This window comes from Sodiomyces alcalophilus (assembly GCF_042370955.1).
Source record: "Sodiomyces alcalophilus JCM 7366 unplaced genomic scaffold ACRALscaffold_4, whole genome shotgun sequence".
Lineage (NCBI taxonomy): Eukaryota > Fungi > Ascomycota > Sordariomycetes > Glomerellales > Plectosphaerellaceae > Sodiomyces > Sodiomyces alcalophilus.
The window spans coordinates 231,081-247,110 of NW_027263535.1; the positions used below are offsets into that span (position 1 = coordinate 231,081).

The following is a 16,030-nucleotide window of genomic DNA, read 5'->3' on the forward strand; positions in this document are numbered from 1 at the left end:
GAGATCCTGAAGCACTTGCAAAAATACCAGGAAGTCAGCGACATGGGGGACGTCATCGCCTCTTCTCTACGGTCCATGGGGGAGGCGCAGGAAGCCATCCGCGCCGCGCATGAGGTGGAGCGAATGCTGGAAGAGAGTCCGTACGGGTCGCCCTACCCGGATAACATCGACGACCTGGACGATGTCGTTGTCAGCGACCCGCCCAATGTCCGAATCAGTCTTGGTCCGGCGGCCGAGCGGAATGCTGGGATGCAGCCCGAGAGTGAAAACCCCACCTACTCGACCGGATCGACGTTCGGTACAGTGCCGACCGGCTCGTCCCGTGGATCCGAGTCGCGAAGGACCATTGCGCCACAGAGCGTGTCGCACCTTATCCCCGACCAAGTCGGAAGCATGTACTTGGACAGGCAAAACAACATTTGGATCAAGAGGAAGGGCAGTGGTAGAGTTGCTGGACCGAAACCCGCCCCCCCTTCGTCGGACACCGAAGACGATCCCTTTGCCAGCATTCCCGACTTGTCGGTTGATCTGACCAAGGAAATGCAAAATCTACGCCTTACATCTGGCCAGCGACAGGTGAACGGCACTGATGAGCAGGCGGGGGAGGACCGGGGGGGCAGCCCACCGGGATGGTATCAGACGCCGCAGAGCCAGAAGAGTAAAGGATACGTGACGCTGTCGCCGAACGAAGCGCTCCCGGAGGACATCCACTCGCAGGCCCGCGAAGAATTGTCCAAGCTCGAGTCCAAAGCCAACAGTCCGGACGGTAACCACGACCAGGCTGAACAGGAAATGCGATTGGAGGACCGCATAACCCCCTCCAGGAGACATATCACCATCTCCTTCTCTTCCCCCATCGCCTCGATCATCCGCGACATGTCTAGTGACGATATCGACAGCCTCGAGGACGATGAGGGCAGTTTTCTCGCGCTGGCTAGGGAGCACCGCTTGGGATCAAAGACCAAGGACGTCAAATATGCCAGCCTGAGCAAGTTGTCGCCACGGAAGAAACCATCTCAGCCAAAGCGAACCGCATCGAGGCGCGTCTCCGTTTGTGGACAAGCTTTCTTCCCTCGGCCCGTGTCGCGCATCGAGGAGCGGGATGAGGAATACCCCGACGCTGAAAAGGAAGAAGCGGATGCCGAGAACAAGCAGGTGAGCATCGTGGGCGACACCAGCGTCGTCAGCCATGCGCCGGACAAGCGGCATGCCGGCCTCAGCATCATCATGTCCACGCCGGGCATCGGGCCCGAGGCCAGCACCGTCATCGGCCGCCATGTCGGGAACCTGTCCCTCAGCCCGCTATCCGAGTTCACGATGAACAACCATCAGGACCAGTCGTTCGGGCTGGAGGTCAGCTACATCGTCAAGGACCGACACCTCGTCACGGGGGATGGGTCGAAGCGGGTCATGTCCATGGCCGTGCGGGAGCTCGTCGACAAGCTGACCGAGGTCGAAGGTTTCGAGCCGAACTGGGAGGACTTTATGGAGCTCGACGTCAGCGACAAACGGCTGGCCAGCCTGCACATGCTGGACGAATTCTGCAAGCGGCTGGTGACCCTCGACGCATCCAACAATTCCCTCGCCCATCTCGACGGTGTGCCCTCGACGGTGCGGCAGCTCAAGGCCACACACAACATGCTGAGCGAGCTGACGTCGTGGGATCATTTGCTGAATCTGCAGTACGTTGACGTGTCGAACAACGAGCTGCATAGCCTCGCGGCGCTGAACAACCTGGTCCACCTGCGGAGCGTCCGCGCTGACAACAACCGTCTGGCGTCGCTGGATGGCCTCCATTTCCATGACGGTCTGTTGACCTTGCGTGCTCGGGGCAACCTCATCGAAGAGGTCGATCTGGAGGGGACGAACCTCTGCCGGCTCGTTGAACTAGACCTGTGTGGTAACAACATTCGGCACATGCGAAACCTGGACCAGCTTGGGTCGTTGGAGACGTTGAAGCTCCGACGAAACCGATTGACGGACCTCGATGCGGTCGCTGTCCTGCCCTCCCTCCGATATCTCGACATTAGCGACAACGATGTGACGTACCTCGACCTCGCGCATCTGCCTTCCCTCCGTCTGCTGCATGCCGATAGGAACCGCATCAGCAGGATCACGGGGTTCGCCCGCGCTAAACGACTCGACAGCCTCTCGCTACGCGAACAACGCGGGGACGACCGCCTCGACCTCTCGTTCCTGTCGGCAGCCTACGAGGTCCGCAAACTCTTCCTGTCGGGCAACTACATCGGGGCATTTGAGCCGCGCGTCGACTTTCTCAACCTGCAGCTGCTCGAGCTGGCCAACTGCGGTCTGCAGACGTTGCCCGGAGGAGATGGGTCAGTTGATGCCGAACCTGCGGTCCCTCAACCTGAACTTCAATGCTATTGCGGATGTCGGCCCGCTGCGGTTCATCCCGCGCCTCAAGAAGCTGCTGTTGGCGGGTAACCGACTCGCCGATTCGACAAGGGTGTCGGCCGTGCTGACCGAGTTCCCGCACCTCACGCGGTTGGACTTGCGTGATAACCCCATCACTCTGGGGTTCTACCCACCCCCGCAGGCGGCGGTGGTGGTAGTTGACGCGGACGGGACCGGCACGGGATGCGGGGACCCGTTTACACTGCCCGAGGCGGATGCCGAGAGGGACTCGCTGTTCGCGCGACGAGTGGACGAGGCGACGAGGTTGCGGAGGCGGCTGTACCATGTGGTCTTCATCGGGTCCTGCCGGCGGTTGAGGGTGCTGGACGGGTTGCCTGTGAATCGGAAGGCTGTGCTGGAGAAGGACGCTACTATGGAGGCTTTGGTGGCCGAGGGCCTGCTTCCGGGTGCCGATTGCAGTGTTGTTGAAAATGAAGCTCCTGCTAGAGTTGCTGCCGCTTCCAAGGACACGGATGACAGCAGTCGATGGGGAGCGGAGGACAGTTTTGCCTAGCGGCGTGACAGGGTGTACAAAACGGTTCAAGGGACGAGGGAATACGGGCACATTGTCATTCAAACAGGTGCAAAGGGAGATGCAAAAAGACGGGAGCTACGAAGCAAGGGACCTGGAGGCTGGCGGCGTTTTGGGGATTGTTTTGTCGATTCATGTGGTTCTGGTTCTACGGTCTTGGGGCGTTATGGTTGCCCCTGGTTTGCATTGACGCTATCATGAGGAAAAGGGTACTGTAATGAATAGGGAGAGCATTGGTTTTCAAGTGTATGACAAGTGCATCTTTTCGTATCATCTTTGCCGTGAACCTTGTGCCTGTGCTGCGAGTCTTGTGACGGTGAGTTGCTTGTTTGAATGGATTTATATTCAAAAGTATTATATTATGTGCTCTAAATCATGTACTCTATGCGCTTCGCTTCTATCTTCTCGCTATCCATAGCTTCGCTGACCATATTTTGATCTCAAGCTCTAGAATTGTCTACACAACTCGACCGTCACGTTTATGGGTTGCTAACGTAGCTCCGTGCTCTCCTCAAATCGTCATCCAAGTCTTCATCCCGCAAAGGACCGGTCCGAGAGGTATGGGTCCTCGCCTTCTCTAGATCAGACGAGGGCGACGAGTCTTCATCATCACCAGAGTAGGCGTACTTGCTCATCGCGCGGATTCTGGCGCCGTACGTCCAGAACAGGAAGGGGATGGCGCAGCAAGCCAAGGCAAGGAAGGCGAGCAGGGACGAAGCCCACTGGTAGCCGAGGCGGTTGTACATCTGGCGGGTGAAGAGGACGACACCGGCGCCCCAGAAGGAGCGGATGAAGGTCTTGGCGGCCAGGGCCGAGGCGGCCTGGTGCTGGTACGAGTCGACGAGGTAGTTGTTGGCCGAGTTGTAGAGGAAGATGAAGCCGAAACCGACGGGGAAGCCGCCCATCATGGGCCCCGCCCAGTGGACGTGCGGGTACGAGGTCCAGGCGAAGATGAAGAGGCCGATGGGGATGAGCCAGCAGCTCAGCATCATGGGGATGAGACGGGCCTCGGCCGGCGGGTTGCCGCCGTGCTTGGCCACGAGAGTGAGGTAGTGTTTGTTCACGAGCGGGGAGCAGACGGCGCTGAGGATCACGCCGACGGAGAGGGGAAGGAACATGAGGCCCGTTTTGCCGGCGGACCAGCCTTTACCCTGTTCGTAGACGATGGGGTAGGCGATGAAGAACATGTAGAGGAGGCCGTAGAGGACGGACATGTAGAGGCTGATGAGCAGGACGATGAGCTCGCGGAAGAGGAGCTGGAACGGGCGGACCAGGAAGATGGCGAGACGGGAGCTGAGGGGCCGGAGGTCGAGGTCGGTTTCGGTGGCGTGGGTGGTATCGCCCGTCTCTTTGCGCAGGCGACGGGCGCGTCTGGCGAGGATGGTCGGGGCGTAGGTCTCGGGGACGGTGAAGGTAATGACGATCCAGGTTGCGCCGGCTAGGATGAGCTGGATCCAGTAGGTCCAACGCCAGCCTTTGGCTTCGAAGAGGTAGCCTCCTACAAGGGGACCGACTAGAATGACTCGTTAGTGAAATGTGACGAGGTGGAGGGTCATGATCACGTACTTGCTGGACCGATAAAAGGGGCGGCTGAAAAGGCAGCCATGGGGACGCCGCGCTCTTCGTTCTTCCAGAGATCGGCGAGAGTGCCGCCCACGAGAGTCATGGGAGCGGAAAATGCGATGCCATCAATGGCACGGCAGACGAGGAGAGTGCCGAGGTTTTTGGCCAGGGCGCAGGGAATGATGAAGACGACGGCCAGGAAAAGGGTCGAGCCGCTAGGACGGTAGTGTTAGTGCTGCTGTCTCGAGTATAAGGGGGGGTAGGGGGCAGGGGGGAGGACTCCAACTCACTATATGACTCGCCGACCATAGATCTCCGACAAGGGAGCGAATGCCATGGGTCCTGTCGCGTTTCTTTGTCAGTACACTGGGGAGACGAGTCAACGAATGGCGAATAAGAAGAGATGGACGTACCGACGCCAAAGCCAATAACAAAGACGCTAACGCTCAACAGAGCCGCGACGGTGCTGATGCCAAACTCGTCGGCCACGCCGGATATGCCCGGGGTAATGACGCTGGAGCAGAAAGCAACGACAAAGCACGTGACGGCCACGACCATGGTGCAGTACCAGCGGTACCAGACGCTCCAGTTACGCGGGTTGTCCGGGTCGCCGGGCTGGAAGGTCACGAGCTTGTAGCGGGGCGCATCGGGTTCTGTGGCGGTGGGGGACAAGGGGGGACCGGGGATGACGCCCGCGGGAGTCTCGGTGGTGTATTCGGCGAGGTTGGCATCCTCGGTCAGGGTACGGTAGGGGAGGGAGAGGTCGAGGTCCGGGTCGCGGCGGCTTCGACGACTTGATACGGAGCTGCGGCTGCGGCCGCGCTTCATCTTATTACTGTTGGTTGTGATGGGGCTGAACTCGGTGTTGAGGCCTGGGTCGGCTTCCTCGTGGCTACGAGGGCCGGGAACCGGCAGGGCTAGATCAGCCATGTTGGTTGAAGAGCGGACAGGTCAGAAAGAAAGTAGTTGCAATTGATATGGGAAGCCAGTCGTTGGATTTGATCTGATGTGATGATTCTGGAGAGTTGAGACGGCTGAGGAATGAGAGATGGGATGGATGAGAGATGGATGCAATCGTAGTAAGAACATTTAAGGGGTAAGGCATGGCTTTATATCATTATGATGGATGAGTTCCCGTCAACGACAGCAGCCGGCAATACTCGGGCATAAGGACAACCCCCGACAGTTTTTTTCTCCTGTAGCATTTCGGATCCGGAAGGGATAGATCGACGGTATTTCATTCCGTGTCTGTAGTATTCGATTGGTTGGCCAAGTCCGGATTTGGATAAGGTCTCACGGGCCCGTCCGGACTGTGGAGACCAATGACGCTATAACGGGAATAATAGGAAATAATGTACAAGTGTCCAGGTACTTCCCTGGTCTAGAAAGGCTTAGAGCGATTCCAAGTGGATTCTACGGAGTCATGGCGGCATTTGGAAGGCTTCTTCTGACGTCATAAGCTGGGCGAACGCTACGTACCTACGTACCGTACCGTAATTACTTAGTACCATTTATGCGTATCTTGGACATCGAGGCTGAGCGTTTGCTCTTCTTAAGAGATTACCCACATAAAATGACAGTACTACTATTGGAGAACGGAATAAAAAATGAATGCCCGTCTAAGCTTTTGAATTGTCAATTTGTTTCTTCTTTACCTCGCCCAAATTGGAAACTTGCTTCGCGTAGAGCCCGACCAGGAATGCCGAGTGGGACCGGACAAGGTACGTACCAGTTCCGAGATCACGACTCCTGACCCAAAAAAACATCTACCGGACAGGGCCGGGATTAAACAGACCAGAATAGTCACGATATTGAGATTAGATATTCTGGGTCCCTGTATTTCTAGTACGAGAACCTATTACGGTATCGTACGAAATCTAACTTGGCAAGATAATTAGTATGCTCAAGAATCGGAATGCTGTTGTACTATTGAATACTACTGCGTTGCTTGATACCAGGCTGTGTTCAAGGTGCCGACGATTGCACGCCCGACAAACAATCCAGCAGTCAATCAATCCATCGCCTTATTGGAAATATCCAGACACAGCGTTTATAATAGCAAGACAAGACCATAGCAATAGAAGAATGACTCGGACAAGTTGTATCTAGATATTCCTACTGGATCCGCCTGGCAGATTCCTTCGGTTCCGACTCTATCTCGCTTTCCCAGGGGTTTATCAACAATCGTGGCACTACCAGCAACCGCTTCCTTTCTCAGCTCGCCACCCCCACAGCTGCACCCTTCCCGGTCTTCCCGGCATTACCAGCATGGGTGGGGTTTTCGAAAACTACCTGGGAGCCTCAAGACCAAGGCCCCGCCAGGCTGCATGGGGTCGTGATTATAAGAACCAGCTTAGCAAGCCGTTGTCGATAATAAGAATCTCGGCAGGTGAATTGACAGCGAACTGAGCGCAGCATGACACGGGAGCGAGCGAGTATGCGGAGCTACTGATAATAATTGGACGCGCTTCCCGGGCGACCCGACTGGTCTGTCCATTGGCCCGGTTCAGAGTGGCATCGACTTTCACAGTCTGCCCCTATTCCCGAGGCCATATCCATGTCGAAGGTCCTAATGTGGCCGATCCGCTGGACTTGAAGACGACGCCGCTCGCCGAGGGAGGTGCCGTGGCCCGTGGACCCCAATCTTAGCGTCTACGCGTCTACGTAGAAGCTCAAGGTTGCGGATATGTCCATTCCTCCTGAGAACATCGCGGCGAGTACGGGTAATACTGCGCTGGCTGTCGGGGAGACGGCTGTAGATATATTCATACGAAGTACACTACAGGAGCTCGGCCTGAGGGAGTAAATTCTGGCGTCGAAGAGAGTGTGTGAATGGAGTGGTCCTCGGACTTCCAAAGACAGCCACGGCACGCTTTTTTCATAGGAAGCGCCATCTTTGAACTTTCCTGAGGATCGATAATGAACTCAAAGAGGCATCCCATCAGAGGTACAAACCTACGTTGGGAACAAACTTTTCTGTCGAGAACAAGATGCAGAATCCGCTCTCGGAAGTGTTTATTTGTCCTGTTTAAATTAGCGAGAAAGCTAACACATGCACGTGATATACGAGATAAGCTCCTATTGGCTAAGCTGGAGGAAAGACAAGATTATGTAATTGTTTATACCAGCACAGCTTCCGCACCTCCTTTCACCTTTATATCCATAAAACCGCATATACGCATACTATGGTTATTTAAAAGTATGACTTAATGTCGTATATCCATGTACTGAAACGTGAGAGCACGTGCCAATGTCGGACGTACAACCCCGATACGCGGCTGTCACGCCTGACACATCATCCACCTGCAGCTCCCACTTTCCTACCTACTCCCACCTTTTCCCTCTCCCTTCGCATCGTCATCCAACTACCTACATTTTACCATCGGACCGCTTTCTACCAAACACAACCGTCTATTCGTCTACCCCCTACCATTCTATGCTCTATCATCTACCGTCTATTCCTTTTATACCGCTCGTTTATTCCCAAGTCGAAGAGGCAAAACGCAGCGGCCCCAGACGTCCCATTGTCCATCTCATCCTGCGAGGCTTCACCATCTTTTCACCAATCTAGACGACCCTGCCTCGCCGCTTGATTTGGCTGCTCGCCTCTGATAGGCACGTGCTGCGGCCGCAACGTCTCGCCTGATTCCATCATGACGCTTGTTGCCGCCGCCGCTCGCCACCTATCCCTTCGCCTATCCCTTCGGCTGATGGGATCGAAGCTATGAGCACCATGGATCCATCACCCGAAAGGCGCCTCCGCCTTGAGCGGTCCGTCTCGGAGCAGACTTCTGCCTCCCTCACGGTGAGGAGGAGGACACGGAGCGACAGTAGGAGTCGTTCCCGCTCTACTACCGTGCGGGCTCGCCCCAGGAGACTACCGTCTCACGTCTCTAGCTCAGCCAGCTCCATAGCTACTTCCGACAAGTCTTTGACGAGCTTCCCTTCCTTCTCCCCCGAGTCTCCGAAACCGATCCAGTCCGTTTTATCATCCGAAAACCTCCCTGATACTGTTGCCGACGACGTCGCCCTCGAGCGCAGGGCCGACTCCACCGACGACCTTACTCTGACTCTGAGCAAAGGGAACCTCTCTGCGGCCGCCAGGACCGAAAATGTTCTTCCGAGTATCGCGCCGTCACCGTCACCGTCACCGTCACCATCACCATCCCTGTCGCGGTCTTCCTCGCCGTCCGTTTCGCCTTTCGAGCAACAAATAGCAGCGCGCACTGCCCTCTTCGAGGACGCCCCCGTTTCGACCCACAAGCTACCCGGTGCCCTGCACATGGCCGATGACGAACACATACGACGGCTCATCGCCCGCCATGGTGACGTCGAGCTCGTGCGCCTGGTCAGCGCCGACCTTGCCCATCGCGATGCACAGATCGCCATGCTGCGGCGCAAGGCCGACGGGCGCGAGCGTGCGCTGCGCAAGATCATTCTGCAATGCGGCCTGACCAACCTCGAGCTCGAGACGAGGCTGCGCGCCATCGAGTCCGAGGCTCGTGCTAGCCGTTCCGCCAACGCCGGCGCCGAGGCCGGATTGTCCGACCTCATGATCGACGCCATGCAGGATACCTATGATGCCTTTGCCGCGACCGGCCTCGACTCTACCATCCGTGCGAGCAAACCACCCTCTCTCGGCCAAGACTCGAATAATAATAATGATAGTAATAATAATAATAATACCAAAAGCAATACGGGAAACAATACGACAAAGGGAACATTTCGAGGTTGGAAGGACTTTTTATGGGGAGGAAGCACGACCAAGAAAGGCAGTTCGACAAGTAGCGCCAACGGCGGCCGCGGCGTTCGGCGTTCGGCCACAGCGGCCCGCGCCGGGTCTCATACCGAGCGTCGCCCTGGCCTCCAAGACGATCTTTTTGACCCGCCTGATGATAGCCAATCGGTTGCGAGTCGTCAGAGTCGGACCTCGAGCGTTCAATCGCGAGTCGCGGAGGATCAAAAGTCTTCGTCGTCGTCCATGACCGCCGGGCTCATGCGGCTCGTTGCCGGGGGCGCCATCGCCACGCGAGAAGCAGATGGAGGTCGCGGCCGGTCGGTGAGCGCGGCACAGCATCAGGGGCAGGCCCAGGCCAGGCCCGAGACGATGCGCGCGTCTTCGTCGGCTAGCGTCCGGACGACGCACTCGGGTCGCGCCGCCTCTGTCCAGGGAGGGCCCAAGGCGCTCATGGCCCTGCGCCGCGGCGCGGGCACGCCTACCCCGGTCGCTGCGCCGGCACGATCGCAGACGTGGGAGACCATGGCGAGCAGCCCGCCCAGCCTGTCGAGTTTGGGGCGGCAGGAGAGCTGCGGACCGGTCGAGATGGATGCCATCTTGCCACCCGAGTCCCAGCCGCCCACGCTGAGCCACGTCTACGACAACTCGTACCGACGCAGCGAGTACCTCACCGACCGCTTCGGCTTCATCTACGATCAACGACGGAAGAAGCGGCAGCGCGGGGTGGCGCATGTCATCCGTCACGCAAAGAAGAATAGCCGCAGGGAGATGCTCAGCAACGGGCCATCCGGCATCTCGCCGCCCCTGGTCGAAGAAGCAGATGCCGGCCCTGCTAGCGAGGGCCGGCCCGACAGTTCTTCCTCAGCGGCCGAAGAGCGGCCCGAAGAGGGGAGGCCTCGGCGGTGGCAGGATTACCTTAAGCTTTCCACGTTCCCGACGGAGCTGCTTTCGCATACTCCGGCTCTCAGCGGTCCGTCGCTCGAAGTGCTCGAAAGTAGCGATGCGATGGATAGTTACAAGGCAGCGGGCGCCGTCGAAGGGTCCCGATCACCTGGTCTGATTACGACGGACGAACGGGGCTTTGTTCCCATTGCCAGCACGACCGCGAGCACCACCACCACACCGGTAGCCGATTTCGACGCTCCCCGGCCGGACGAGGAAGAGCCGGCGACGGTGGCGGCGGATGTATCCTCTGCGCTCTCCACGACGACCACGACGACGACGACGACATCGTCCAACCGAGAGGATGCCGAGCCCGTCAGGCTACTCCTCCAACACATGAACGAGCTGCACGACTCGCTGCAACGGGAGCGGACGATTCGGTGGAACGATTTTCTGCGCAAAGTACGAGCGGAGCGGAAACGCGACGGCGAAGCTGCTGCGGCGGCGGCACTGGCGGCGGCCGAGGCGCGCTACGAGCGACCATCGGTGATCCTACCGGAAGCCATCATGGCCGACGGCGAGCTCATCGGCATCACCGGGTTAGGGGTCAAGGGCAAAGTCGGGCGAGCCAAGAGGAGCGAGCTGCGCAGCCTGGTGCTGGGGGGCATCCCTGTAGCGTACCGGGCCAAGGTCTGGTCCGAGTGCTCGGGGGCGACGTCACTCCGGGTACCGGGGTTATACCAGGACCTGGTGGCGCAGGCGGGACGGGGCGACGAAGACCCGGCGGTGGTGTCGCAGATCCAGATGGACATCCACCGCACGCTGACGGACAACATCTTCTTCCGCGAGGGCCCCGGGGTGAGCAAGCTGAACGAGGTGCTGCTGGCGTACGCGCGGCGCAACGCCGAGGTGGGGTACTGCCAGGGGATGAACATGATCGCGGCCAACCTGCTGCTGGTGATGCCGACGGCGGAGGACGCGTTCTGGGTGCTGGCGAGCATGGTGGAGAAGATGCTGCCGGCGGGGTACTACGACCACAGCCTGCGGGCGTCGCGGGCGGACCAGCAGGTGCTGCGGCGGTACGTGGCCGAGGTGCTCCCGCGGCTGTCGGCGCACCTGGAGGCGCTGTCGGTGGACCTGGAGGCGCTGACGTTCCAGTGGTTCCTGTCGGTGTTTACGGACTGTCTCGGGGGCGAGGCGCTGTTCCGGGTGTGGGACGTGGTGCTGTGCGCGGACGAGGGGAGCACGTTCCTGTTCCAGGTGGCGCTGGCGCTGCTGAAGCTCAACGAGGCGGCGTTGCTGAGGCAGTGCCCGACGCCGGCGGCGGTGTACACGTACATTGGGCACCAGATGACGAACCACGCTATCAGTATCGACAATATGATCAAGGCGTCGGATGCGCTGCGGCGGTTGGTGAGGAGGGAGGATGTGGAGGCGCGGAGGGAGGAGGCGATGCGGGCGGAGGAGGAGTTGGCCCGGGCGCGGGACGAGGCGCGGGCGGCGAAGAAGGCGAAGGCCAAGGCGACGGAGACGGCGACGGCGACTACAGGGTGAGGGGGGTGTTTTGGGAGTGTTTTAGATCGGGGGTCATGAATAGCGCAGTACGGGAGGAGGGGAGTCTTGCGGTTCCTATTTCTCGGTCTCTGGTCTGTCCCGGTCCGGATTACGTAGATGGTGGACTCGGATGATACCCGCCTTTTTACTCTTTTGCCTTGAATAAACAGCCAGTGATCTAAGCACGTAGTGGGATAAGTCTATCCTGTCTTGTCTTGCTCTTAGTTGCAACGTACACGATGACGGCCTGGTCCTTGGCGTGCATTCTCCGACGGAGTTGGTTCGTTATCCGCCTTTGTAGAAGTATCTGGCCTGCTTATGTAAGTGCGGCATTTGGTCTCGAATTCCACATGAGGAGAGGAGTACCTATGTACATGACCTGGCTAGATGTATTGTATCTGCCGGTTGTACTACTACAACCTGAACCACAATCGCATCCACCTCTGCAAGTCTCGGCCTCACTGTCTTCTATCTCGAGAGAATCGAGAGTATACACCGTCTTCCCACATTACCGTCTTCCCACATTCTACACTTAGTATGTATTCAAACAGCGGACTGTTAATTTTGAGAAATGTCCCTTGTAGAGTCGACTTTACGAGTACCCCAAAGCCTACCAGGAAATAATTGATTGCGGGCCACTCGATTTTTAACCGAGCATTACGAAGTACCAACCCCACAAAGTACCGGTACTTCGTAGAACCCGAGGATGCTTTGCCGAGCGGAGATTCTGGAATCTCGGAATAACAAAAGCCCGACCTGCGGTCAATTCATTCCCCAACCTCCGCGATGCTCAACCTCCCCCACTGCTCACCAACCCATGTTGTCCAGCTCCTCTCTTCTGGCATTCCCAGCTTCTTGGCCGGCTCCTGCGTGGTAATCCAGGCCCCTGACTGGATCGACTATACCCAACAGCCTCGGCGTGCGTCTTTCCCCATGGGCCCCCGGTCCCCTCCCCGTCGATCTTTGCCCTCCACATCGGCACATGTTTTGCTCGTCGAGTTACGTCAAGATCTGCAGGAACCCCGTCGATAATTGGCACTCGGCATTGAGATGAAATAGCCTAAAAGGACAATACCGGTAACTTACACGTACATACAAGCGCTCAAATGAACCTGGTTCGTGGAATATCTTTCGACAAGGGAGGAGGAGGGGGAGGGGGAGGGGCAGAGGGAAATCATGGCAGCTCAGCATGCTGCATGAACCAGGATGAGGAGGGACCTCTGACACCAGGACCGGCATTGCTTATAACCCAATGACCGTCTGTCAGCCGTGCTGGTCTACTCTCTCTCTTGACTCCTTATCCCTCCTCAGTCTGAAGTCACGAACCCTTTCCCCATGCGACCTCTCTTCTGGCTGGCTACGGCCCTCATCCCAGCCGTCATGGCCGAAGATGGCCTGGATGGCTGGCTACGGTATGCGCCTCTCCCCGACAAGATTGCCAAATGCTATGCCAAATCCATCCCCTCCCAAGTCACGGTTCTCGGTGCCACCGATGGCCTACCCCTTGCGTCGGCCGTCAAGGAGCTCAAGCTCGGACTAAAGGGCATCTTGGGCAAAGAAGTCGACATCTCCGACGAGGGATGCATGGGCGGTGAAACCCCGTCCATCCTCCTCTCCACTCTGGAAAACTACGTCTCGGTCTGTGGCGACCTGGATGACCCCCCCGAGCTCGACGAGGACGGCTTCTACTTCAACACCAAAGACGGCAACGTCGTGATCTTGGGCAGCAACGAGCGCGCCACGCTCTATGGCACCTTTGAGTACCTCTCCCGCCTGGCGCAGGCGCGTTTCGAGCCGGTCGAGTACGTCGATAACCCCGAGGCCAACATCCGATGGGGCAACCACTGGGACAACATGGACTACACCACGTCGACCCACGGCAGCATCGAGCGAGGCTACGCCGGCGTGTCCATCTTCTTCAAGGACAACAAGATCCGCGACGACCTGAGCCGCGTCGAGCAGTACGCGCGGCTCCTCTCGTCGATCCGCATCAACGCCATCGTCATCAACAACGTCAACGCCAACCCCATCACGCTGACCGACGAGAACCTCGCCGGCGTGGGCCGCATCGCCGACCTCTTCCGCCCCTACGGCGTGCAGGTGGCGCTGTCGCTGAATTTCGCGTCGCCCGTCGAGCTGGGCGACCTCGACACCTTCGACCCCCTGGACGAGGACGTGGTCCGGTGGTGGGACGGCATGGTCGACAAGATTTACGGCGTGGTGCCCGACCTCGCCGGGTTCCTCAACAAGGCCAACTCGGAGGGCCAGCCCGGCCCGCTGACGTACAACCGGACGCTCGCCGAGGGCGCCAACCTCATGGCGCGACCGGCGGCCCGGCACGGCGGCATCTTCATGTTCCGCGCGTTCGTCTACGACCACCACCTCGACCACCGGGACTGGTACAACGACCGGGCCAACGCGGCGGTCGACTTTTTCAAGCACCACGACGGCGAGTTTGAGGACAACGTGGTGGTGCAGATCAAGTACGGGCCCATCGACTTCCAGGTGCGCGAGCCGCCGTCGACGCTCTTTGCCAACCTGCGCCACACCCCCGTGGCCGTCGAGCTGCAGGTCACGCAGGAATACCTGGGCCAGCAGAACCACCTGTTCTACCTGACGCCGCTGTGGCGCGATATCCTCGACTTTGACCTGCGCGTCGACGGCGAGGAGTCGTACGTCCGGGACGTGGTGTCGGGGAAGCGCTTCGGCCACAAGCTGGGCGGGTACGCCGCCGTCATCAACGTCGGCATGGACCGGAACTGGCTGGGCAGCCACCTGGCCATGTCCAACCTGTACGCCTACGGCCGCATCGCGTGGGACTCGTCCAGCGATTCCGTCGACGTGGTCGAGGACTGGACGCGGCTGACCTTTGGGCTCGACCGCGGCGTCATCGACACCGTCGCGGAAATGTCCATGCTCTCGTGGCCCATGTACGAGAACTACACCGGCAACCTGGGCGTCCAGACGCTGACGGACATTCTGCACACGCACTACGGCCCCAACCCGGCGTCCCAGGACAACAACGGCTGGGGCCAGTGGACGAGGGCCAACCGGTATAGTATCGGCATGGACCGCACCGTGTGGAACGGCACGGGCTACGCGGGACAGTACCCGGCCGAGGTGGCCGAGCGGTTCGAGCACATTGAGACCACGCCCGACAACCTGCTGCTCTGGTTCCACCACGTGCCGTACACCCATGTGCTCAAGTCGGGCAAGACGGTGATTCAGCATTTCTACGACGCGCACTACGACGGCGCCGAGGCGGCCCAGACGCTGGTCCCCATGTGGGAGTCGCTCAAGGGCCGCTTTGACGACGAGCGCTACGAACACATGCTCCACCGTCTCGTCTACCAGGCCGGCCACGCCATCGTGTGGCGCGACGCCGTCAACTACTTTTACCACAACCTGTCCGGCATCGAGGACGAGGCCGGGCGGGTGGGATCGCACCCGTGGCGCATCGAGGTCGAGGACATGGAGTTGGACGGCTACGAAAGGGTCGCCGTGACGCCGCCGTCGACGGCGTCGCGGTTTTACGCCGTCGAGGCGGCGGCCAACGCGACGGTTGCGACGGCGACCGCCACGCTTGGGTTCCCGGCCGGGACGTACAGGTTGGCGGTCAACTACTACGACCTCCCTGACGGGCAGGCTTCGTACGAGGTGTTCATCAACGGGGAGGAGGTGGCGGCGTGGGAGGGCGACTACGACTTGTACCTGGGCAACACCAAGTCGGAGTTTCTGGACGGGCACTCGGCGGCGCGGAGGTGGCTGGGTGAGGTGACGATTGCCGAGGGGGATGAGCTGAAGATTGTGGGTAGGCCTGATGGGATTGAGAGGGCGCCTTTGGATTATGTCGTGTTTTTGCCCGAGGGGGTTGTTGATTAGGTTCTAGCCGCGGAGAATCAACTTGATCAACTCCTTGAAGAGGCTGCTGTCGGTGAGAAATGGTATCGCGACAGTCTTCACTCGGGACACCCGACTTTATATTTCCGTCCATGTCTACCTGTCAACTATCCATGTCACCCACCCCACGGGGAAGAAATAAACATCCACTCATCTATTAACACGATAACAGGATTCAATACCGTGGTCGTGGCGTCGTCCACCGTCCCTGGCTAAAGTCGCTGGCATCTTGGCGCATATTAAGACCGCACTACCCATAGCTAACAAGAAATAGCCGACTTTTCCTCCCGAACTGTCCTGTCAGGTTACCTCGAGTGTGGGGGCAAGCCGGGAGGCCATATTATCCCGTGGACAAAGATTGGTTCGAGGAGGAGAGGATGCAACATGAGTGACCTGCCACGGGAGAGTGTCCAGGCAAACCGCAGACTCAAAGTGGACAAGACGCC

At 58.8% G+C, this 16,030-nt stretch overlaps 4 protein-coding genes across 4 annotated transcripts; 3 read left to right on the forward strand and 1 right to left on the reverse strand.

Annotated features, from left to right (window-relative positions):
• Positions 1-1,227: 1,227 nt before the first annotated feature.
• On the forward strand, positions 1,228-2,929 carry ACRALDRAFT_1064510 (uncharacterized protein; the record flags this gene model as incomplete). The annotated part of the gene is made up of 2 exons (XM_071016984.1): positions 1,228-2,265; positions 2,330-2,929. 2 exons carry the CDS (start codon positions 1,228-1,230, stop codon positions 2,927-2,929), a joined length of 1,638 nt encoding a protein of 545 aa, XP_070874363.1.
• A 497-nt stretch (positions 2,930-3,426) lies between these two features.
• On the reverse strand, positions 3,427-5,338 carry ACRALDRAFT_1033541 (uncharacterized protein; the record flags this gene model as incomplete). Its single annotated transcript, XM_071014951.1, has 4 exons — positions 3,427-4,460; positions 4,514-4,725; positions 4,801-4,852; positions 4,924-5,338. The coding sequence occupies 4 exons, from the start codon at positions 5,336-5,338 to the stop codon at positions 3,427-3,429; spliced, it is 1,713 nt and encodes a 570-aa protein (XP_070874364.1).
• Positions 5,339-7,865: 2,527 nt separating this feature from the next.
• Positions 7,866-11,868, forward strand: ACRALDRAFT_2052937 (uncharacterized protein). Its single transcript, XM_071021658.1, has one exon. The coding sequence runs from the start codon at positions 8,235-8,237 to the stop codon at positions 11,682-11,684; it is 3,450 nt and encodes a 1,149-aa protein (XP_070874365.1). The 5' UTR covers positions 7,866-8,234; the 3' UTR covers positions 11,685-11,868.
• A 966-nt stretch (positions 11,869-12,834) lies between these two features.
• ACRALDRAFT_2052938 (glycoside hydrolase family 67 protein) lies at positions 12,835-15,743 on the forward strand. Its single transcript, XM_071021659.1, has one exon. It carries the CDS (start codon positions 13,020-13,022, stop codon positions 15,564-15,566), a length of 2,547 nt encoding a protein of 848 aa, XP_070874366.1. The 5' UTR covers positions 12,835-13,019; the 3' UTR covers positions 15,567-15,743.
• The last annotated feature ends 287 nt before the right edge of the window (positions 15,744-16,030 follow it).

What these genes read in the sequence shown, in the direction of transcription:
- ACRALDRAFT_2052938 (XM_071021659.1), top strand. Translation starts at nt 13,020, where the DNA reads ATGCGACCTCTCTTCTGGCTGGCTACGGCCCTCATCCCAGCCGTCATG.
- ACRALDRAFT_2052937 (XM_071021658.1), top strand. Translation starts at nt 8,235, where the DNA reads ATGAGCACCATGGATCCATCACCCGAAAGGCGCCTCCGCCTTGAGCGG.